This window comes from Porites lutea, chromosome 5, assembly GCF_958299795.1.
Source record: "Porites lutea chromosome 5, jaPorLute2.1, whole genome shotgun sequence".
NCBI lineage: Eukaryota > Metazoa > Cnidaria > Anthozoa > Scleractinia > Poritidae > Porites > Porites lutea.
Genome location: NC_133205.1, coordinates 2,033,721 through 2,058,582, shown reverse-complemented (window position 1 = coordinate 2,058,582; position 24,862 = coordinate 2,033,721). Strand labels below are relative to the sequence as shown.

At 39.2% G+C, this 24,862-nt stretch overlaps 2 protein-coding genes and 1 non-coding gene across 4 annotated transcripts in view; 2 read left to right on the top strand and 1 right to left on the bottom strand.

Annotated features, from left to right (window-relative positions):
• Positions 1-344: 344 nt before the first annotated feature.
• On the bottom strand, positions 345-416 carry Trnac-gca (transfer RNA cysteine (anticodon GCA)). Its single transcript has one exon. It is a non-coding gene; the product is annotated as a tRNA-Cys (tRNA).
• Positions 417-3,048: 2,632 nt separating this feature from the next.
• On the top strand, positions 3,049-7,483 carry LOC140936802 (uncharacterized). Its single transcript, XM_073386301.1, has 7 exons — positions 3,049-3,326; positions 4,255-4,535; positions 5,757-5,870; positions 6,216-6,329; positions 6,470-6,610; positions 6,673-6,786; positions 7,341-7,483. Exons 1-7 carry the CDS (start codon positions 3,049-3,051, stop codon positions 7,481-7,483), a joined length of 1,185 nt encoding a protein of 394 aa, XP_073242402.1.
• A 9,533-nt stretch (positions 7,484-17,016) lies between these two features.
• The window catches only part of LOC140936423 (uncharacterized), a 36,169-nt gene continuing 28,323 nt past the window's right edge, over positions 17,017-24,862 (top strand). Inside the window, exons 1-8 of one of the 2 annotated variants that reach the window (XM_073385891.1) lie at positions 17,017-17,271; positions 17,891-18,034; positions 18,750-18,840; positions 19,808-20,028; positions 21,222-21,374; positions 22,454-22,544; positions 23,481-23,710; positions 23,996-24,283. In XM_073385891.1, coding sequence (XP_073241992.1) covers positions 17,130-17,271; positions 17,891-18,034; positions 18,750-18,840; positions 19,808-20,028; positions 21,222-21,374; positions 22,454-22,544; positions 23,481-23,710; positions 23,996-24,283 — 1,360 coding nt within the window. In that variant the 5' untranslated portion in view covers positions 17,017-17,129. The remainder of the gene's footprint in view (positions 17,272-17,890; positions 18,035-18,749; positions 18,841-19,807; positions 20,029-21,221; positions 21,375-22,453; positions 22,545-23,480; positions 23,711-23,995; positions 24,284-24,862) is intronic. The other variant, XM_073385890.1, reaches the window with a different exon arrangement.

Genomic DNA, 24,862 nt, shown 5'->3' with positions numbered 1-24,862 from the left:
TCTTTTGTTTAACACCTTACATTACGCTTTCAACATTACTGACCCAAGAGGTTTGCTCTCCGCGCGAAAGTTCCTTTGTAACTCAGCGAATAGAATGTAGCTCGTGGGTAAACTTGTACCCTAAAAACCGAGGTACGAGATTAGCTCGTGGGAGGTCAACGGTTTGAACCGCGACAGCTGAGCGACTTACAAACATATATGATTTTCATATATTCATAACTTTACAAAGAATACTTTGTTAAAGTTCTGTCTTCTACACATTCCTTCCATTTCAAAGTATAAATCTGTATACATTCACGAAATGTTTATTTAAAGGAAAAGAAGAAAAAAAACTATGAAGATGAAGGGGGCAACCGGGTTTGAACCGGTGACCTCTCGATCTGCAGTCGAATGCTCTACCACTGAGCTATGCCCCCCTCTGATGTGATATGGCGACCCATTAAAACTATTTACCATTCGATGCAATTTTTCTTCCTTTTCATTGGCCGAGAGCCATCCAGGTGACCTGCAAATAGTGGTCTACTCATGCGCAATGTCACCCAACTTTGCTTGGCGACAAATAATATTCTGCTGTCGCGTATATGAAACCACGCTTTTCTCCTTTATGCTATCTCAGTCTTGTGTGAAAATGGCAAATCGATTCGCTTCCCAAAGATATTCACTAAAAATCAAACTCGGTGATCGATTGATAAAACATCAGTATTGAACTCAATTATCGCAAAACATCGTGATGATGAACCAGGTTGTACATGGTAAGGGACAGCGAAATGAACGATTGCGGGGACGGGAATTAAAGGCCTGGGTGGCACACCTCTACTAAAACTTCCAACAGATCCCCGGGGGCCCTTTACTAACTATGATTCCAAGTGACTTCATCGTAAAACAATTACTGATTTACCACGATTACGCGGCCTTTTCAGTTCCTGACAAGCTTTCTTCGTTTTTCCGTCGTTATAAGCAACCTGTATCTTTTTAAATCAGTCGAGAGTGATTTCCGTTTTAGTTAATTAATTTTAAGTACACTGTTCACTGCGCCAATAACGTTATTTGCGAATTGTGGGCAATCAAAAGAGCCGTCTTTATCCAGTGCAAAGTTTGCGGATCAATGCTAAAAGAAGACAAACATCGATATTTACGTCGTCGTCGTACGTTGTCTCCGAGTGAAAAAAGATAACTTATTGAGGAAAACAAAAGCGATTGGATTTTCTTCTGTATGTATTTGGATTGTTTTATAACACTAAATCTTCAATAAACTGGTCAATTTTGTTGACGAATTAACCATTTTCTGATAGTAAATTCTTACTTCGTAGTTTTTGGCAAACTACCACTGGCAACTAAGTTATTTTGTTTCGGCCTGTCATAGGTATTTATTATTATTATTAATATTATTATTATTATTATTATTATTATTAATATTATTATTTCTTTTTCTTTCTTTTTTTTTTTCGCGTTAGGTCAAATGCTCAGACACGTTATAGCGTATAAAATTTTTCTAAACTTTTCTCCATAAGACTGGTACTAAGTGTTCCATTAAGGTATCGTGGGGACACTCTGTTTTTTGAAATATTATATCACCTTTTTTTCGCCACCAAAAAGGGACTCAGTTTTGAATCCTCCAAAATTTCAGATGGGTGGAGGGGATGATGGAAACTACATTGACCTAAAGAAAGAGTTTATTTTACTTTTAATTTTGTAGACTAACATCAAGCACCGATTACTGAAGATTCGAATTCGTCGATTGCTCATGATTCTGAGAGTATCCCCTTCACCAATGTATTTGTCTAAATTATAAACTGACCAAATGTCTGCCCATGATCGAGTCGAATTATCAGTTTAATTTGCTCTGAAGGCAACAAGTCAGCATAGCACGTTGGATATGATAAAAAGAAACTTATTCATTTCTATTGAGAGAATTCAGCTATAGGTTTTCGAATGCAAACATGGGACCTAGCTAATATATTAAAATAAAGAGGTTGGGAAGATATGTTTTAAAACCACATGCTCAAGAAGAAATTCACACCTGTAAAAAAATTATTACTTTTAGTGCGTTATTTATCTAGCTGTACTCCATTGGTTTGTAACTTAAAGTATTATTTTATTATTGCACTTTAGCTATCCTACTGTTCTCTTAGTTTGCTTCTCAGTGTGTAAGGTAAGCGATACCTTTGAGGCTGTTTAAAGTCCGCTGTTGCTACAACGGAAGTTAGTGATCGCGGAACTGCGTCAAGGTACGTTGGAAAAAAAGCTTGAAAATAATTGACCTTGTGGTATCTACGTTCAAAAACATAAAGTAAAATCGATCGTTTCCTTTGTTCACGCCCTCTATAAACCGAAAGATTAGGAAGTCCACCACGCCGAAGTCGTGCAGTCACGGTGAAGAAATGTACAAAAAAACTCGTGATCACTTGCAAAGATGTAGCTGCTTTGCTATAAGGACTAGGTCAAACGTCGAACTTTTCATGAGACGAACCAAACTTAGTGAGTTAATTTCGTGAAAGTTCGACGCCTGGCTCAGTTAAGCTCGTCTAAATGAGTTTAGATCGTCCAACAAACGTATGGTACACCCTAAACTAAACTAATCAATTAAAAATTTGTATGATGGCCTGTTTTTAGCCTCGTTCAGCTAAAATTACTTTTGGGTCTGATTCAGTTGATTGATTCGACGTCCAAGCTAAATTAAGTGAAGATCGTCTGTTGGATCGACCCAAATTAGAATTTAGTTCATCCCATGAAAAGTTTGACGTTTAGCCGAAGCCTACCGCTACTGCTTTTTGCTGTTTTCATTTTTGTCGTCATCGTTGTTTCTTAAGATCCCTAATTTCTCAAAATGTTTACTACGGCACTATGCTATCAGAACAACAAAGCTGATCCATAATATTTGTTACTTGCCCCCACCATTCCATCTTAGTGAAATCGCCACTTAAATTTGGCCGGCATCTCAGGATTTAGACTGGAAGCCGAAAGCTTAGTATATAATGCTGCACTATGCAATTTATTTTAACTTTTTTCCGTCTGACTTTATATTAATTTTTAAAAAAAACTACAGAGATGAAATACCTGGTATTCGTTTTGGCTTATTTTCTTATGGTGGATATTTGCTGGGGTCAGTGTAACATGGCGAACTGGTGGTATAGCTTCGATAAAAATGGATGGTCACTATGTGACTCAACTATGGAGTACATGACAGGAATGGAACGCAATACAAATAGAGGGGACAACGATAAAATATATCTACTGGAAAAAGCTAAATGCTGCCAGGCACCTTCGCCGAATAGAGAGAGCCAGTCAACTTGTTTAATTGCCGACTGGTGGGTTAAATTAAATAGGTGAGTATTGAGTAACTTGGAAACCACCATAATTTTGTAACAAAATCGAGTCATTTCATTTAAATTAGATTGAAGTGGGTTATATTTACTACAATATATCTAGCCGATTTTTTGACAACCAACCTAACGAAATTTGCAGTCATTTGAGTGAAAAGGCGTCAAAAGGCATGTTTCTTAGCTTAGCTCGACAAGCTCCAAGATCACAGTAACGAAGGAAAAGGAAAGGACTAAAAGAAAGAGCGAGGACAAGGAAAGGAGGAGAAGGGAAAAAAGCAATGGTTGTACTCTTAGTTTTTATAATGGCTACTTTGGAGAACAGTTTTTGGCCGAAAAAAACTGTTCGACGCAAAAAGGTCCATTTGGCAATAATGATCAAAAATCCGGCTAGATATATTAATACGGAAATTACAGTTCTTTCTTGAAGACTACCTTTAAATTCAAGAAAGAACTGAAAGAAAAAGAACATTTTTTTGGAAATTCGCCTTGTAGTTTCACTGTGAAGCTATACATCTGTTCCCAGAGAAGTCAGTATTGCACAAAGATCAAAACGTATCAGACTAGGAGCAGTCTCCTATTTTTCTTTTGAGTACGGAGATCGAGAGCACGTTTGAGGGGCGGGCGGTGAAGCCGCGAGGAACGAGGGCAGAAGCCAATCTCTCCTCCGCGTGGCAAATAAGGAAAGGAGGACGACCGCTCGCGGTCTGAAAAGGTATCTCTAGCTGACCAAAGGCTTTTAATCTGTTTTAAACCCCCAGATAACGGTAAAAGTTTTAAAGATAATCATGAATAAAACTGCTCTTTAATTCAAGTGAATTGATATTTTTACATAAGATTCATGCCATGATCGTAATGCCCTACTGGTATTCTAAACTTTCTTTACTTGTTATTTGTTTTTTCTTTTTTTTTTTTCCCTATTTTTTTAAAAAAGTGGCAACAAATGGGCACTATGCCCTGAAGGCTACTTCTTGCAAGGCTTGTATCGTACCAGCGAGGAGGACTGGCTATCTAACATTGAACTTGGAAAGTGCTGCAAGCCAGACAGCTTACCGAACCAATATGGCAAGTGTATAGATAAAGCCATTACTTCATCGTTTGATAATAAAGGCCTCAGTAGCTGTGATGATGGATACTATATGGCTGGATTTTACAAGGGATCATGTAATCGACTTTATTGCATAGAAACGCTTAAATGTTGCAAGATGTATAAAAGTGAGTTTACTTAATATCTATCGGGCTCCATAGAAATAATTCTTTTAAAAATTTATACTGAGCAAGAAAAGATGTACTATTTTCCAAAAAATACAGAAAGTAGACGATTATACACGAAAAGATTAGCTTACCTTAACTATGTGGGTATATGTTATCAAGTTCATTGTTCTGGCACATGTGCTATACCCAGGTATTTAATTCGGGAAAGGTTGAATTGTCCGACTTCAGTAATCGTAAAAGCGTTTTATGCGTATCGTGATCGGCAGCCAAGCAAAGAGTTGGGCGAGCGAGGTTGGTATTTTTTTTTTCAAAAATCATTCACTAGTTTTAGCCAGTTAAGCCAGAAAAGTTGTGCGAAATAAATGCATTATATCAAATAATATTTGATTTTTCGTCAAAGACTATAAAGCAAATAATAGAAGTTTTAAAATTATAGTTTTTAGTATTTGATCTGTATGGTCATCATGTCTGACCGCACATGTATAGGATTTCGAAGGGCATGGATGCATTTTGGTCGATTTTGTCCGATGACTGGGACCGACTGGCTATCCTGTACTATACACCTAGTGGGCGGTGACAATCACGCTTGACTGCCTTTTCAGTGAAATGTAAAAGGAGTTATATATGAACATTGAAAGAAGAATATTTCAGCATTTTGCATTATATCTTTTTTTCAGATTTTTGTGAGAACAACGCATGCGTGAATGGAGGTATTTGCGTCAATATGGCAGAAAGTTATCGCTGCGAGTGCATCAACGGATTTTATGGGAGAAACTGTGAAACAGGTACTATTTACCATCCATTATTTACCTTAACCTCTCTATTGCCTTTTTGTTGGTTGATGTATATAGTATTAAAGGGAAGGAAAATCTGTCATTACGGTCTGTAAGAGAACCTCGGGGCAGAGTCTCCCCGTATTCCCAGCCCCCCGGGACATTCACCATAATTAGATACCTACTGATGAAAAGTTGCGCCACGATATAGATATATATGTTTTTAGCAACTAAGATGATTCGCAGTCTGTCTACTTTGAATCAATATCGACAAAAAAAGCGTCACTCAGGTAGAGTCTCTTCAGCACAATGTCTATGGCCCTGCTTCTATGCTATGACACCCTTGTGTCAAACGTTCATGATCAGTAACTAAAATTCGTTTCTCGACGTAGAGTTAGCTGAGCAATGGAGAAAGTAAAGTTCATTTGTAACTTAAATGTATTGACAGATATCGACGAGTGCGTTAACAACCCATGCAAGAACGGAGCTACATGTGTCAATTTCGCGGGAAGTTATCGCTGTGAATGCAAATCTGGTTATACTGGAAATAACTGCCAAACAGGTGAGAGATAATTTCCCGATATTTTCCCCCCTAATGAGTTCTCAGTCTCTGTTTGGGTTAAGGAAGCCTTCTGGAAAAGGCCATTTCCGAGTTCCAAAAACTCTCACTTTCAATCCTACTGGCTAAGTTCAAAACCTTTCTTGTGAAAATGAGTTTTATTTGAATGCGAATAAAAAATCGTATTCATATATATCAATGGCTTTGCACTTAGCCTCGGTTTGAAACAGAGGTTTGAGGCAGCCCAGAAGTGGCCTAATGTCGTAGCATACAAAAGCTGGTGGAAGTTTGACGAGTAGTAATATAACAGCCTACTGCCATCAAATAATTATTATTCCCAATTTCTAGACATCAACGAGTGTGCGCTCGCTCCATGCCAGAACGGAGCCAAATGTGTTGATCTTGTTGGAAGTTATCGCTGTGATTGTGTGGCCGGATACACTGGAAGCAACTGCGAAACAAGTAAAGTGATTTTTTTCAAAGTATATCGTTTCAGCTTTCTTGTAAATATTGAAAGGTTAAGTTAAGTGTGAGGTTAATTCGCAGTTTGGTTGCAGTGAACAACACGACATGAATGAAGAATTTTTCAATTTAATTCATAGATGTGGACGAGTGTGTGACTGATCCATGCAAAAACGGGGCCACATGTGTTGATCTTGTTGGAAGTTATCGCTGTGATTGCCCTGCTGGATACAATGGCAGCAACTGTGAAACAAGTATTGAAAACCTCAATTTTTGCATTTGTAACTTAAAAATAGGAGAATCGTTTTAATCAATGGTCAATTGATTTTCTTTTTATTCATAGACATTGACGAATGTGCCCCCGCTCCATGCCAGAACGCAGCCACTTGTGTTGACCTTGTTGGAAATTATCGTTGTGATTGCGTAAATGGATACAGTGGAAGCAACTGTGAAACAAGTAAATCAAAGCTTCAGTTTTAAAAAGGCCTTGTCTTGGCCGGATGTCCACTTGCTTGATGAAAACAGAGCTGAAGTTATAACTAAGTATTCTCAGCTCAGTCATCTTTTCTTACACTTGGAACTCTAAAAAGAAGTAATTTTAAATAAAAGACATGCTGGTTTTTGGTCATTTCCGACACCACAGAGTACTTATGGAACTTATGGTGCTTACTTATGGAACCATCTTCCCGAGGATCTACGCAAGCAAATTTTCTAGATGACTTTAAGAAAAAAATTCACGGTTTTAACGCTGATCATCACTCCGACACGGCAAATGTGTAAAACAGGCTACAGAGAATTTTTTTTACTTTATTATTTGTCTGGTATATGATCTGTGCATATTAAAAATATTAAAAAATTAAGTCCAATGCGTTTTAAGGGTTTTAATAGTATACCAAAAAAGCCCAACAACTCATCAAACATATTGTCACTTGAATTCTGAGTGTAGTTTCAGGTAATTATATGCCAGTAATACTTAACACAATTCCATGGTCTTATTCTATAAATTCGCAGATATCGACGAATGTGTACCTGCTCCATGTAAGAACGGAGCCACATGTGTTGATCTTGTTGGAGCTTATCGCTGTGATTGCGTGGCTGGATACACTGGAAGCAACTGTGAAACAGGTGACTACAGGGGGACCACAAGATGTTAAGGCGACCTTCAAAACATTTCTAGCGTAATATCTGAAACAATTATAACTTCGCTGAATTACAGCACAACAGCCCCAAATCTACGTCTTTTAAGTTAACACTGTCGAATGTTTCCTAAGACGAAAATAAGAAAATGCGCTTCAAAAGTTGGCTTTGATCTACAGCATGGAATTTTGATGTTATGAGTCGTTTTACCTAATAAGCGATTGTCTTCAGAGTGGCTTTATACGACTTACCATTAAAACAACGGAAACAAATAAATTGTGAATAGCTCTCCTTAATAGCAAAGTAAAGCTTTCATCATCCCATTTCGAATTCGGACACAGTTTTCAGGATGACTGAAAATTTAATGGAGTGTGAAGTCAGTAAAGACCTATTACGTTCAAGCGGGCCTTATATGTTGTTCGAACTTCATATGCAACTTGAATTGTATGCATTATGTTGGGTTCTGGAACGGTGGGAATTGGTGGGGGTGGTGATTCCCATTTAAAAAGGACGGGGATGCTTGTCGGAAAAATCAGAATTTAACCCTTAAAGGGGATGAATTTGAGTGGCTCAGGCGTGGTGAGCTCTTAGAAAAACGGGACAAAAGAATCTATAACAAGGTGTTAAAGTCAGAAGGACTCGTTCTTTACCATATGCTACCAAAACGCAAATGAGATCAGTGATCATGTGCTCCACGGCTCCGCACCTCAGCCAAGATTAATACGCATGCAGTGGTCTATGAGCACATTTAAAGCTCGCTTGATCACAGGCAGCCCAAGCTCACGTCACGTGAAAGGATTAGATTAATTATTAGCGGTGTGCGAGCCGGGACGTGACTGTTCAACGAAAGCGGTATTGGGTTACATGGCGGCCGTGAATTTATAAAGGATTTGTATGGGAATCCACGTTATAGATTTAGGAAGATAAATACTCGTAGAAATTCTCAATAAAAAACGTCTTACCTTATTTACATGGTGTGTTCTTGCTTGCTGTGTGGTTATTTTTGAAGTCGGCTTGGTAACCTCGTCACGTTGACAAACAAAGACTCACGGGGTACACTAACGCAAATTGTCAACATGAATTTCTGTTCTCATCCCTGGGTCCCCCCGTGAGTCTTTGTTTGTCAACGTGACGAGGTTACCAAGCCGACTTCAACGGTCGTTGTGTCGTGGTGGATTTGTACGCGGTTCTGGCCCAACGTTTTACTGTTTCATCGGGGAAACAAACTGCCGCCTGGCGTCGCTCGCAGGGATGCGATTGCGTGGCTAGAAAGTTGAAATGAAAGTTTAACCTTTGTAGTTGGATTCTGCGGTGGAATTTTGGCCGTGGGGATATTTTAACCTGGAATTTTTGGCTTCGTTCGGCGGGCTGTCCAGATTGGAAGTGTTCGGCCTTGCTCTCTCTTTAGTAGTGGAAACTCAGAAATGAAAAAAATCGCTAAAATCGCACCGGATCGGGAAAATAACCACACAGCAAGCAAGAACACACCATGCAAATAAGGTAAGACGTTTTTTATTGAGAATTTCTACGAGTATTTATCTTCCTAAATCTATAACGTGGATTCCCATACAAATCCTTTATAAATTCACGGCCGCCATGTAACCCAATACCGCTTTCGTTGAACAGTCACGTCCCGGCTCGCACACCGCTAATAATTAATCTAATCCTTTCACGTGACGTGAGCTTGGGCTGCCTGTGGCTTGATATTCAAACATAATAAATTGGTTACGTTTTTTCTTTCTTTCAGAAGGCGATGAAGATGATTGTTTTGAAAACTGAAATGAGGTGGTCTTAAAGGCATCGGTTAAGTCAAGTTTACTTTACTGTTCAGGACTTGACGCCTGTCTGTTTCTTCTGATTCTTATTGTCAATCAATCATCTTTTGAAAATGCTGATTGTTTTTTCTTATCCTTTACAGAGTATTTATCTAATTGTTAAAAGGTGCTGACTGAAAAAGGGGCGATGTCGTAAAACTTTTTCAAGTGATTCATGACTCTGTATAAATTTGAAATCAATCGGACAAGTGCGATAAATAAAGGAGGTGCACCGATTCCGCCTTGTTTTTGACTGATATTGCGAAATAAGATGTATCTGATCTGCCCACCAAGTCCTTTTTGCTGTTATTCTTCTTCTAGCTTCTTCCGATCAACAACTGATTCATCTACCTTGCGAGCAGAGGATTCTCTATAATTGCGATTGGCTTTTAAGAGTTTAGCGTCGCTTGTCATCCGCGTAATTGGTTTATTTTTTGGTTTTTTCAACCTCTCCTCGCCGGGTGGACTCATCTTATAGCATTTGGCAGACATCTTCAATATTTGGCCATCGCTAGCTGGTTAAGGATGAATTTGAATCCCTTTTCGATTCTGAACAATTATTTTCTGTATGCCCTAATGATGTCCGTTTGGGTTTGGCCTCTGGGCTTCAAAAGCCCTGCTTGGGGCATCTATCCCTTCGATCAAGATCACATAATGATATGTTGAGCAAAATGAGAGCGACCACGCATAATTTGATCGAAGTTTCGCAGTGGAGTGTTATTCATTATAGAATTAAAACCAAGGTAACGTTATGTCCATTGTTCACTCTTTTTGCAAGAATTAATTTTAAAAGTATGTCGAGGCTAAAATTTGCGAAGTCAGTTAAAAGAATAAAACCGAGACTTAAAGTTTAAAAAGAAAATAATTTTGTGTTATGAGAACTTGTAAATAAAATACAATTAGTGCGCTATATTCGACAAAACTAGCCTGAAAAAAAATTAATAAGAAAACGTTTTTTCCGCGTACAGATCTAGATACTAAAGAAGGATTGACACTTGCAATAAGCCTTTTACAGCCTGGTGATAATATAACCAGTGGATAAAATTTGATCATACCCGCGATGCGTATGGGAAAGATTTGATGACTGTAAGACAATTTCAGTATTTGAAAAGGATTGTTATCGAAAACCACACAACGTGACGGGGCGGCTAAGTTTTTTCCATGCACTGATCCTTCTATCTTTTGGCGGCCGTAACAATCTCTTCTTTTGAGGTATAACGGCTGAAAATTTACAGGTTGCCTAATTTTTAAACGCAGTTTTAGTTCCTGCTAAAATCATTTTTTCCAAAGAGAATCATTTTCGTGCTTTCAGGAAGTTGGCATGCACGTGAATAACTATTGCAAAAGGACTAATTGATAGCACAATACATTCTAAAATGGAAATATCATTCGCTATAGTGTACTATTAATATTGAAATATAATTACAGAAAAGAGTGTTAACGGCGTCTCCAAAGGTACCGTGTGTAAGTTTTTTTAAAGCCTTACAATCTTTACATTGTGCTTCAGTCTTGAAACTATGATATTCCAGCGTTTTTTAGATCCTAAATAACCCAAGCAGTAAGAAAGCAGATTTTTGACAGAGGCAACACGTTTTTTTAATCTAGTTCGTTTACATTTGCAGCAAGAAGAAGATGAAGCCTTCACTTTGTGCGACATTTGAAGTGTGCACGAAAACGGAAAACAAGAAAAAGACTTTTAGATACACTCGAGAAAGGAAAATGTTAGAGCATTTACAGTAAATTGGAAGCTCTCCACTAAGTGTAAGAAAGTGATGTTAATTAGTTATTACAAAGATGAGAAATCACACGAAAATTTTACCTAACAGACTATCATTTCCCACGCAGCGACAAGGTTAGGCACACAAAATAGTAAAATCAAAGAAAAATGAATTGGAAATAAAGTTAATCACGTAGTATCCTGTTTACTTAGCTGTTTGAAACTTGGCGCCACTCCAGTTTACAGGATCCAATCTCTATTTTAATAAAATTACAGTCTCAAGTACACAATTTAACACCCAAACAACATTTTCAGTACCTTAATTTACGGACAAGAAAGGAAAGTAAAAATAAATTCTTACGTGCGTGTAGTAAGGACGATAATAATTAATTCGCTTTTTTTCTCGAATTATTCGGAACGCCGTTTAATTGAGCGCATGACGTTTCAATATAAGTTACTATATTTGTTTAGCTTTTGCTCATTTAACTGAAACCAAGCAGTTTGGCCAACCGCTCTTAATTCTGTCCTTGATTATACAGGGAGTTCTTTCATTTTAAGGTAGGTTGACTTCAGCGAGGTGAGTCAAACTTTACGAGGTATGTAAAAGCACCATTACTTATTAACTAAAAAACACAGTCATATTATAAAGAAATGCTTTGATTGACAATTCTGAAATTTTATTACAGGTAGCCTTTCATTGCTTTTTTATTTATTTTCTCTGATCTGCTATGTACATGTCATGCGATAAATTTTAATATACAGTTGATTAAACTGCTAGATTTCTCTGGCATAGAACGTCTTTGTTGATCAGTGTTCCTCCAAATTATAACGCCAGAAATCGGCTTAAAAAGAATTAATTTAGGAAGTTCTAAAGGACCGACTTTTAAAGATATACTTTGAGATTTATCATAGAACTGTTATTTTAATGATTAAACGGATATGGAGACTTCTTTTTTATCACTAACAGCTACCTTTTTTAGGAGAACATCAATCAGCTTCTGAAAATTGAATGGGAACCAAAAAAGATAATTAATTCTTTTTTTTCAAAGTTACCCTTTTATCTAAGTCAAGCAATACATACAGACCATAAAAAATCCATCTTTTATTATGTTTTTGTACTTTTCAATTACTGAAAGAGCTTTTAGGAGGGGGCCTAACCAGCAAGTTTTAGCCTAACAGGTTTGAAAAACCAGGTTCTAAGTCGCGGGCTTTTACTGTATTTTTGCACCCTCTATACATGAACCTGTTTAGGCAAGAGAGAATGAAATCATTCTCTCTTGGTTTAGCCTAAAAAAAATTGTGTTCCCTTGGGCAAATAAGATATGTCAACTTTCAGTATCCTCTTTGGAGACAACTGCAATTGTAATGGTTTACAGGTTTTACCCACAGAATGAGTTGAATACCACTAAATACGTTTAGCTAGGCGCTACTATGTATTTTTTCTTAAGCACCTAAATTTGTGCTAAATTTGTGTATATAGTGAAAAACCTCTTTAGGCTAAATTGGGAAAATGCAATTGTCATTTACACCAACAGATTACCAATATAACAAGCAGGTCAAAGAGGACTTCACTGATCCTTTGTTGAGGATGAAAACTATTTCCCCTCTACTACCCATCTTAATGATGGCAGCGATATGTAAATCAGAGCCACAAGTAGGTTAGTAAAACTCTGAGTTACGAACTTTGCACAAACAATTTAAAGGGGCTGTTGTCACGTGAATGCCCAGGTCATTTTGATAATAATCAACAATAGACCATTTGACAGTTGTGGGCTTAGTAACGTAGCCTAGATGTTCGAAAATCCTAGGAGAGGCAGGCAAGCAAGACGTTTTACAACAAATGTTCCGAAAATTCTAAATCTCAAATCGTCTTCCGAACAGATATTTTCCGAAAATTGTCGTTGGGTGCCCCTGACTACTATTAGACGAGGTTGTGCAAAATATCGTGATCAGTTTCTCAGTGTCTCGCAGGTCAATTATTCGGCTAAGGAAAATAATTGATCTGCGAAATGCACTGACAAATCAGGATATTTTGCGATAACCGAGAGTAATGATTTTTTTATCATTTGATCACCGAGTTTAATTTTCAGAATGAATATCTTCAGGAAGCGAGGCGATCTGCCATTTTCACACAAGGGCGATCGCGAGAAGGAGAAAAGCGTGGTTTTATTTACACATGATCAGAATATTAATTATTTGCAGCCAAACATATTGGACCACATTGCGCATGAGCAGACCATTTATTGCTGGCAGTTATTTGCAGGCCATGTGGTTGGCCCTCGGCCAATGAACAGTCCATATTCGCTATGGAACTTGCGAAATTTATAGTAAAGACTTCATGTCAGATAAATATGTCAAACAAGCACATATCAGACGTTACTGAGACAGCAAAATTGAACTTTTAAAACTGTTTGGCCAATCGCAATCCCTTTTAATGTGCTTTTCACAAACACGCGAATTCTGAAGTTCAAAAGCCAACTGACGACTGGCTGACTGACTGCCGTCAATCATCTTGACGGACCTCTTAGGAAACAAAACTTTACTTTAACGGGTTCAAAAGGTCATGGTTCGTGATTTGTGATTGGTGCATTTCGATCCGTTTTGTGTGTTTCTGTGTTTCAAGGTTCCTTGCTTGTGATCGTAATTATGATTGACGGCAGCGAAAAACGCAATTGTGAAGGCGGCCTTGAACTTTAGAGTTCGCATGTTTGTGAAAAGTGCAGTAATATTCTTCAAGTTTGTCCAGCCGTGTCTCCGTTTGGATTTGCTGTATTGTTCCTTCCTTTCTCGTTTGAATAGTTATTTTTATATTGAACTTCAATAAATTTTGTGACACAGCTCCATTCTTCATTTATCATTGTAACGTATTGCGCTTGCAACTCTTAAATTCGTTGATATTCTATTGCGAATAGGCATATGGCATAAATTGTATTTTTATTGTTACACTTCTCTCAGGTTTTTTTAAACCGCGCCAACGGAGAGCAGTCTCAGGTATGTTTTTAATTTGCTTACTAAAGAATAAAAATATTTATTCAATTATTCTGATTTGTTTATTTTTTGTGTATTTGCTTGTTCAATGCTAGTGTCGATCGGGACCTTTTAACTGAGATTCCGAGATGTGAATTTCATCTGGGATATTCATGTCAGTAGTTTCCCTGCTAGCACTGAGGCCTCTTTTTCCTTGTATTGGGCGGGAAAAGAGGCCTCTGCTAACAGAGAAGTGCCTAGTATATTTTACAGTTTCAAAATTCACAACTTGCATGCACGTCCCATTATACAACTTGTTTGCCCCACAAAAGTTTGCTTAGGTATTGTCCTCAGTTTCTCTTGGAACGACTGTAACACTGGAGAAATAATAATAATAATAATAATAATCATAAAAAGGTTATGCCAAATTTGGGGGGAGGGAAAGCAAGGTGTATTTTACGAGATGTGCCAATGGTGAATTCTCTATTTTTGAATCGCTCAAATAGTTAAACATGTACACATTTCAGAAATAAACAACTTATGTAAAATTTGGGGGGGGGGGGGGGGTGGGCAAACAGAGTGTACGTATTATAGGGGACTCGAAAATAGCCAATGCACATGACTAATTGCTGTGGCTTTTATCATCTGCAGTTAAGTTCATGGACATGCGTATTAGAAGCGAAGGCTGCGACGACCCAGAAAAAACTGCAGACAGTTGTGGCATTGCTTACCTGTACGTTAATGGCGTGAACCACTCTCTTCGTAAAAGAGGGTTTAACATCGTCGTTGCTGATACCAAAACAGGTGAAATAAGACTAAGACATCCTAAGTTAACAACGATTAATGCCCCTCCCCAGTAAATTGAAACTTTAGGATTGAGCAAGTTCACGTGTGTGAAATAATCTATGTAAACAAAGAATTACTGCTCACTTTAAACGTGTTGAAATCTTAATAACATGCTTCTAAACACTGCAAATAGAAGAAAGCAACGCACACGAAGGCTAAATAACAGGCGAGTATCAAAGTGCGGATAAATAAAATACGTGTATCGCAGAACATTGTAAAGCTTGGGGGATGTGTGGCCCGTAAAATGTTAGGGAGGGGAGGGCTAGTGTGCAGTTTCTGATTGGGCTTTATAATTCTCCCGCCTCGCACCGTGTAAGGGATCCAAGACAGTCTTGGATTCAGGAATCCAAGTATGTTGTAGATTTCCGGATTCCAGGTTCTAGATTCCGGATTTTTTGACACTGGAACTTGGATTCCGGATCTAATCGTTAGTGTGGTTCCAAAGAATTAGGATTCCAAAACTCAAATTTTCCGGATTCCGAATAGACCAAATGCAAAAATTTCCCTCTTTCCAGAATCCCGATTCTCTTACATGGGGCGGCCTATTCTTCATAACCAGCAGTCGCTGACCAAACATGGAGGAAACGGGCAATATACAGTCATTGCCGTCAATGATTGTATATTGCCGTCTGGCATGCAATGTAGTGACACCTTGCAGCTCAACTGTTTTGGCCTGCTGAGTGCAGAACTCGAAAGAGTTTAAAGCTATGCGAAGACGAAACGGCAGCCAATTTTTTAGTTTATATTCTGAAACATTGCCGAGAAAACGGGAAAGTGTCTACGAATTGGTGGGGGTGTTAAGAACTTTAGAAATATTTTATTGAATTAATAATAAAACAATTACTGAATTCGTCTTCCCTATAAAGAATTACGCAAATCTCAACGGAGTTTATTATCTATTTTGGCCAATCCCCTCTTCGATCGGCATAGTTCGTCATATCATAATCAGTCTCCATGTGATTAATTGTTAATAACGAGCCTGTGGTATCACTACATGTTAAAATTATCTATTTTAACATATTTATCGTTTTCCTGAACAGGCGCAGTCATTGATAAAAAGGCGTTTGATACTTATGCTGTTGCTGGTTCTGGTGAAAAAATGAGAGATTATCTCAACACCATAACTGGGGAGTAAGTGCCAGTTTCCTCAGTTATTACTTTGCGTACCGAAAGGACAGCAATTTTGACATTTTAAATATTAACTCATTTGAAGGCACCTATGGATTTTATGTGTGGTTTGACCGCCCTTTGAGACAAACGAATGAATGTGAAATATTACACTTTTTGAGACATGCATTTGAGAATAAGCTATTGTTCTTTATGAAGACAAACTTAATAAAAGCAAGGGGCACGCATACACTAACCCACGGCCTGGGTATGGTGCTGGCGCTTAAAGGAGTGCTTTCACTCGCCTCAGCAGCAAGCGGGTCTTTGAGACACGGGTTTCCCCCATCCATTGACCCGACGGTTTTGTCATGCTGATGAGCCTCAATAAGGGCGATACAGCTGTCCACAGCTGCCTCTGCCTGGGTGATATGGCTGTGTGCATGCGTGAGGTACTGGCCAGGCCTTGGGTTGGTGTATGTGTAGCTCTTGCTTTAAATTTGTCTTACCGTTCTTTATGACATACACCATCCATATGAAAGGGTGTTTCTTGGTGTTGTTTTGTGGTGTGCCTGTGTATTGTCCAGAATCAGGTCTTTTTTAATCTTTTGTATTAAGTCATTTGGTGATTGCAACCATCCGCAACACTGACCAAGAAACTATCATTTCAACGCCAGTTGACGAAGGTTAAAATGGAGAGTCCTTTGACCTGTATCACATGAACATATATTGGGCTTAGATACACTACACACTGCAAGGTCATTAAAGCTGCAGAAGCTAAGTGACACTTTAGGTAAAAACACAAAAATAACAACAACGACAACAACAGTCCTGTATTCTTGATACAAAAACGCATAAGTAAGCAAATTAATTTAACGTTTAATTTAACGATAAAAAAAAAAACGATAAAAAGCACAGCCTACCAGACTGAAGCCGATGTTAGTCGCCCTACTGGAGTTAGAATTTAGTTTGATGGGTCTTTGTTGGCTTTTGCACAAGTTGTTTTGCATTAACACTTGTCTGAATGTTTGGTTGCTTTAATAGTGACGCCATTGTTTGCAATTATAAATACAAGTTGCATTCTTGAATGATGCAAAATATACATTCTTGCGCTACTACAGGAAGGCTGTTCTGATTGCCACCCAGGATTCCGCTTTAAATCACTGGCAGCCAGCGAGGGACTCTCTCAAGAAGCTGGGCGTTACTGAACCAATCATGATAGAGCACCGAAGTTCGTTTGCTTTTATTGGATATGCTGGAGCACAGAAACCATCATGGATCGCACAGGAGCAGCGAAAAATAGCACAGGGACCCAGCGTGATCAACTTGAGAATTGCTGTTCAACACAGTCCACCGCGTAAGAAGATATGCCATCATCACATAGAATACCTATGACCACCAATCAATCAATCAATCAATCAATCAATCAATCAATCAATCAATCAATCAATCAATCAATCAATCAATCAATCAATCATTCAATCAATCAATCATCAAATCAATCCATCCATCAATCAATTAATCAATTAATCAACAATGTGCTTATCACATGCAGACTGTGCCAGGCTTTCAGATAGTAGAGACAAGCCAAGCGGAAATTAGAAGCGCGTGATCCAGGGAAGGTGGCGGTGGTGCTTCATCTCTTTCATGCCTCCGCGCGTTGTTCGCATCACTTTTCACGATCTCTGCACATTACTATCTTGTAGCCCGGAACACGCGCAGCGTTTTAAGCGAACTACCATTAAATGATGAAGAAAACGGGTCTAGTTTCTAACTGTTGATACGTTTACCACCTTCACACTGAAATACACTGCAGACCACTTAGTATGAGACTGAGGGTGGATTCATCCCGCTGGAATTTCTTCATCATTTTTAGGCTATAACGCTTATACTTAAAATCAATCTACCCTGAATTGAAATGAATCTATTCATGATTTTAAATTTTGTCTGCTAAACGCAACTTTTTACTCTGACAGAACCAAGTATGAGCGTTTTTCTTCGAAGTGAAGGCTGCAGCGACCCCGGTAGAACAGGTTGTGGTAGAGGTTACATTAAAGTAAATAATCAAGAATACTCACTCTTCTCCAGAGGAGTCAACGTTGCTGTGTTTTCTTCAGAAGGTATGTTACCAAATTCGAACACCTAACCATGGAAGCGCTATTACAATAGGGGAACGATTTCAAGTCCACTTAATAATGGGTCTAAGTGGAGTCCAAAAGTCTGCAGTCATAAAGAGTGATTAGCAAAACCGGACGACCACCTAGTGGAAAGTCCGATCTGTTTAATCACAGACCTTACTAGCGTTTCTGCTAGAAACTGGAAAAAAAAAGAGAAGCCATTCAAGTGTGCGTGCGTGATGGTGCGTATTCAGGGGCGTATTGTTCTATTACTCTGTACCATTAGTGCCGAAATGAGGGATGTAGATAGCCAATCCGATTAGAGATTTTGTTATAGTTAGGATTATGTATGTTAAAAACCACCAAAAAAAAGAATAATAATCATGAATGATTAGAGCTTGATTATCTTGTAATCGATAGAGAAAATACTGGTTCTAAGAGCAGCTCGCTATTACCCAATGACGTGTTATTTTCTGTGAGGTAAAGATTCATAAAGTATTGCTCTTGTATGGTCTACAAAAGCTGCGCCACCTTCGCAAGCAACGCGAGCAATCCCAACCACTCTTGACTCGCTCCAGGGATACTTTTGTTTTCAATTGATGACATTTGTTTCAAATCGAAACTGCGCAAAAATCAAAAGTTATCAGACATCTCAGCATTAAATCCATTACTTAGTCCATTATTTATTGGTTATTTGCTTTAATTCTGTCCCTTGAAGGTGTGTTTTTAGAGACCAGAGCATTTGACACTCATGCATTGCATAACGCTGGCTTAAGTGGCGCAGACTACCTGAATAAGCTGTCAGGGGAGTAAGTATTCGATCAATGATTCATACAACGGTAATAAAACTGAGTCGAGTGCAACTTGTATAGGTAATCACATGATTTCGAGTGCAATTTGGAATAAACAAGCACGAGTGAATTTTTCAAAGACCCAAAAAAGTGCACGAGCCCGTAGAAATTACAAACCTTGTGTGGGTAGTGGTATAAAATTCAAAATTATCATAATGATTACTGTTGAGGTCATTAAGACCATGAATAGTCTTGTAGCACTCTAGCAAAGATAGATAAGACCTCATTGATTGAAGACTGGACCACCCAAACATTGTGACCAGAGGGACAGCATATTCCAGAATGGGTATAACCAAGGCATTGTACAGCCGAGAAACGACTTCCTTGTTCCCTGGACCAACATTCCGTTTAAGGAAACCCACAATATTGTTGGCTTTATTTTCAACTTTCTGCGTTTGGATGTTCCAGGATAGATTAGAAGTCAAGGAGACCCCCAAATCAACTGTTTCGGTGACAAGACTGAAGCGCACAACCAGAGAGCTTGTAAGGATAACTAGCATGGATAAAACGCAGAACCTCACACTTGTCAGGGTAAAAACGAAGTTGCCAATTTTCACCCCATTTCTACTGTAGCGTGTTGAGGTCACATTGAAGTTGTTTCTCGTCATTTTCATAGTAAATATCTTTTTTACTGATACTTATTATTATTAATCGAACAAGCACGCAGCGCAAGTTCGATTTGGACAAATTGTCTTTGATGTAGGCCGGACTGAAGTTAATTTAACTTTGACACTTATTAGATTTGGTATCAGTAAAAATGACATTTGCAAGTTGTGCAATCTAATAACAGGTTACACACCGATCGCATTATCATCTCGGTTCCAGCCGAGATGAGAAGCTGGTGAGTTTAATTTCCTAGGTATATTTTAAGATGCTGATGTTTATCATGTAACTGTTTTTTACATTTGAAAATTTTGCCACTAAGGAAGATTGTCCTCGTCTCGTTCCAAGACGAAGCTTCTGTTCGCGGTGCACCAGTGATTGCTGCACTTAAAAGGCTGGGCGCAATGGATCCGATCGTTTTGGACTACCGCGGTTCTTTTGCTCTAGCTGGGTATGCTGGCTCATATCTGCCCTCGTGGGTAAGTCAAGCCCAAGCCAAAAGAGCCCTGGGACCTAGTATAGTGACGACTGTGATAGATCCAGGTAACATGTTTTGCTTTTTACTCTGTTCAATCTAATACTAGCAGAGCTCTAATCAATTGACATCTGTCAAGAAGGGTACCCGCTGACCAGTGTCACATGACTTTATCGCAGGCTCAGATGTACAACTCATTGAGGTGACGTATTTTTTGAAGTTCTCCGCTGCTCAGTTAATGGTTTTGAATTGATTGCAAGCTCAGCTCCATTTAGTTTACTTCTTGCTTAAGGCGAACGTTCGATAACGGATCATGAAAGATCCTACGAGGGCTTCTCTTTTGGCCTCGGCTAAATCTATATATCAGCTTATGTTAAGGATGAATGGTGGAGCAACACAGGGAGCACTTTACTCTGCTATCATCTATTTGCGGAACTTAACCAATACGGCAGGTGACGGAAGCAAAAAAGGCACTTGAACTCGCATCGTTACATTCACCACGGTTACTCCAACTCGCTTGATTTAAGTTCTAAGAACCCCATTTTAGTTCACTACAAGAATTGTGCCCGCCCTTCAATCAGGGATGGATTGCCCTCCGGCTTGTTATTACAACACAGGTCTCTTCGATAAAACGTCAAAAGTGCGTGCTGGCTAAGCGTGATTTCCAAAACCTTTTTATAGTATATATTAACTTACTTTTTTTTTTTACAAAAAAATAGTTCTATGGACTGAGTTTGATAATTATTTTTTGCACAGTACAGAATTTTAATTGCTGCCACAAAAGTTTTGTTAGCTTGCAGTATATTATACAGCCCCCATCACGCTCAGCGAGGAACAGGTTGTACACAGTGCAGGCTCAGTTTTGTATTCCAGCATCACATCGGCTTTAAAAAATAAAATCATTTATCACTGACTCACCCCATGTAAGGGAATCTAATACAGTCTTACATTCCGGATTCCACGCCGTAGATTTCGGATTCGAGGTACTGGATTCCAGATTTTTTCTAAGTGAAACGCGCGTGGCCCTGGATTCCAATCGTCAGTGGGATTCCAAAGCCCAGGATTCTGGTTGCCCGCTAGAAGACGTATCTAACGGCGAGAGATACTTCTGCTAGAAGGAAAGAATTCCGGATGATTAATCCACTAGCGAAAATTGCGTACAGTAGATTTTGGATTCTACAAGCAAAAATTCCCGGATTCCTGAATCCAGCTACCTTAATTAATATGGGGTGAACTGACCACATTCACTTTTCCTTTTCAGTTCGCGTGTTAGATATTCATGTTCGCAGTGAAGGCTGTGACGACCCTGGCAAAGCCCCTGGTACATGTGGCATTGCCTACATCAAGGTTAATGGGGTGGATCATTCACTTCACAGAAGAGGACACAATGTTGTCACAGTGGATGCCAAGACAGGTACTTTAATCGATGTCTTAGTAATCAGCTTTTTTTCACATCTCAGTTTCTTTTCTTTAACTTTCCTTTAAAATCTGATTTCAATCGACCGTATAATGCACCAATCATGGTTGGAGTCCAAGGAGGACAATGATAATCAATTTGAGAATATTTTAACAAATTTGTATATGTTTCATTGGTAAAGAGAAATAGTGACTGGATGTTGAAAATGATGAAAATAGAGATTATGCAGCGTATTACAGTTGAAAGTCCCCCTGAGCCTGTCAGCTTTCAAAATAAATTCAACCACAATTACCCCTTGAAAGCTCTTGAAAAATTTAGGTTTCTCATTTACAATGAGACAGAAATTAGGGAGTGTAAGCAAGGACGTTTTAGAGCGACGCACGTCAACCGGAAGTGAGCCTTTTTGTCTTTAAATATGCGTTGACGCTACTAAATTTGTATTGCTAAGTGTCTTCACTCTTATAGAGACGATTAGCCAAAAGATTTGTTCAAAATCACGGCTCAAGAGTGCAAAAACGTCCACACGTCCGGTTGAGGTGCGTTGCTCAAAAACGTCGCTGCTTAAACTCCCTAATAACTCCATTTCTATTCCTTATCGGATTGAATTTCTTTACAATTACGCAATTTTGCTGTTTTTAAATGCCTATAATACATCAGATCTCGTTACTGCAATCGGCTGTTGACAAATTTTAGCAAAGTCGCCTAAGCAACTTAGCGTAAAAAAACCCTACTAATTCACCATTTTAAGATAGATCATAATTCACCTCGTTACCCCCCCCCCCCCCCCCCTAAAACAAAAGAAAAAAATGCACATCCATTTTCTTCAATTTAACTTCTCTTGCGGCGACTGTGATACCCAGGAGAAATTGGAAAAAATGGTTATGCAAAACTTTGGGCGTAAACAAGATGCATTAATGGTGCATCAGTAAAAAAGGAAAGTAACTTGGATCTTTTTATCTCTCTCAGAAAATGGTATTAAAGGTTTTACTAAACTATCGATTGCCATAATAATAATATTTACCATGTACTTCGCTTCGTGAGCAATCTTGACAGCAGACAATATGCTTTGTGCTTAGGTCGAGTGGACGGAAAAGCTTATTTTGATACTCATGCTGATGGCACCGCAGGAACCAGGCTGGCAGCACATCTCGACGCCATACGTGGACAGTACGTAACACCAGTTACCGATTACTAAGTAGTTAATGGTTTGGGTAGCTTTGGGTCTAATGGTTTTTTCTAGGAAAACTGTTACCTGGGCATAACTTCGGCGCAGAGACACTGGAAGACCTCATCGTCCTTGATTAAAGTATATCACGTGAAGTCTCGTGACAATTTCAACAAATTGTTTCACCGATTCATCCACCACCACCACCACTTCATTTCCAATAATTTCCCTCCGCCACCACCATATTTCTATTGTTCTGCACCGCTACCGCTGCCACAACCACCACCACCAACATCACACTATCACCTGGACAACTTCCACCCCCCTTCACTACCAACACCACCACTACCACCACAACGACCTCCACCTCCTTCACGACCAAACCCACCACCACCACGACCTCCACCTCCTTCATTACCAAACCCACCACCACCAAGACCTCCACCTCCTTCATTACCAAACCCACCGCCACCACGACCTCCACCTCCTTCACTACCAAACCCACCACCAGCACGACCTCCACCTCCTTCACTACCAAACCCACCACCACCACGACCTCCACCTCCTTCACTACCAAACCTACCACCAGCACGACCTCCACCTCCTTCACTACCAAACCCACCACCACCACGACCTCCACCTCCTTCACTACCAAACCCACCGCCATCACGAACTCCACCTCCTTCATTACCAAACCCACCGCCACCACGACCTCCACCTCCTTCACTACCAAACCCACCACCACCAAGACCTCCACCTCCTTCACTACCAAACCCATCACGACCACGACCTCCATCTCCCTCTCTACCAACACCTCCACCTTCCGAAGCACCCCTAATACCACTAACACCGCCATCACCACAACCACCGTCACCACCTTTCTTGACCTAACGCCATTAAACTTTATACTGAAACAGTTTTTCTTTCTTCTTCATCAGTATAATCGTTTTGGTTGCCGTTCAAGATGCAGCTGCAAATCACTTTGCAGCGGCGTTTAATGCCCTTAGAAGATTGGGCGCTAAGGATCCTTTCGTGGCAGAATTCCGAGGATCATATGCCTTTGCTGGGTACTCACAGCCTAACAAGCCCTCTTGGGTAACACAAGTTGAACGCGGCCGAGCTAAAGGACCTAGCGAGTTCAGAATAACAATTCCTCTTATTCTTCCAGGTTAGTAAAACATTTAAAATGAAGCATATTGGTACTTAATAGATCATACAGTGTACAGAAGTAAAAAAAATTAATTTGAAAAAATATTTCTCTTCTTAATCACTTCCAGCAAAGAACTATGCTTTTAGTCCTACGCTTGGAGCGTTAGTGCCTATTAGGAGCGCCTTTAAGAGCACGCGCACAATCTTGATGAAGTTCTAGCATTTATGAAACGTTTAGATGAATTACACAATTTTAATACGTTTAACCTCTGGAATGAGCTATATGTATTCTATATCCATACAGCTTATGAGACTGTTGGTTGTTACAAGGACAAAGGAGATCGTGCAATTCCAATATTGGAAGGTAAAGATCCTATCTTAGATGGGGGCTATCAACAAAGAATCAATGCTATTGACAAATGCTACAGAGCCGCGAGAAAGAGAGGTTTTAAAGTATTCTCTGTTCAGCACGGTGGACAGTGCTTCTCCAGTTTAACCGCTCAAAAGACGTTCAACAAACATGGGGTATCATCTGCCTGTAATTTTGATGGTGAAGGCGCAGCATGGAATAATCAAGTTTATTTCATCAAAGGTGAGAGAAAGACAATAAGAAAGGCATAACTATAGTAATGCAGGATGTTTACATGTCAGTTGATTGCTCATGATGTGCCTTAGGCCAATCCGCACACGCGCAGAAGTTACATGCGTTTTTAAACATTTCGGTATTCGAGCCTCAAGGTAGGGGGCAGAAACAAATAAACTAAAAGAATCTAAGAGAAAAGAACGAAAGAAAGAAACACCGTACCTTTTCTTATTGCTGGCCAGCATGAGCGAGGTAGCATTATTAACAATTTGCTTTTGTAGTTTAATATTGAAATTATGTGCACATAACAAGGCCTTTCATGATCTTTAGTACCTTCCGAGCTGCACTGAATGTGAACATTTTAAATTTGCCTAAGTATTAATTATATAACTCCCTTGTAGAATATTTAATATCCTTATTCTTGCACGTTCGCCTCAGAGGCCAAGTCGCTACCATAAAAGATTTTAATTCAAGCTGTTAGTCTCTCACAGTTCTTCATTTCATCATCCTGCTCTTAGTCTGTTAACGTAACAATTCATGTAAGTGCATTTGTTTGTAGCTCCTTATACAGCAACTGCTGTCATCATA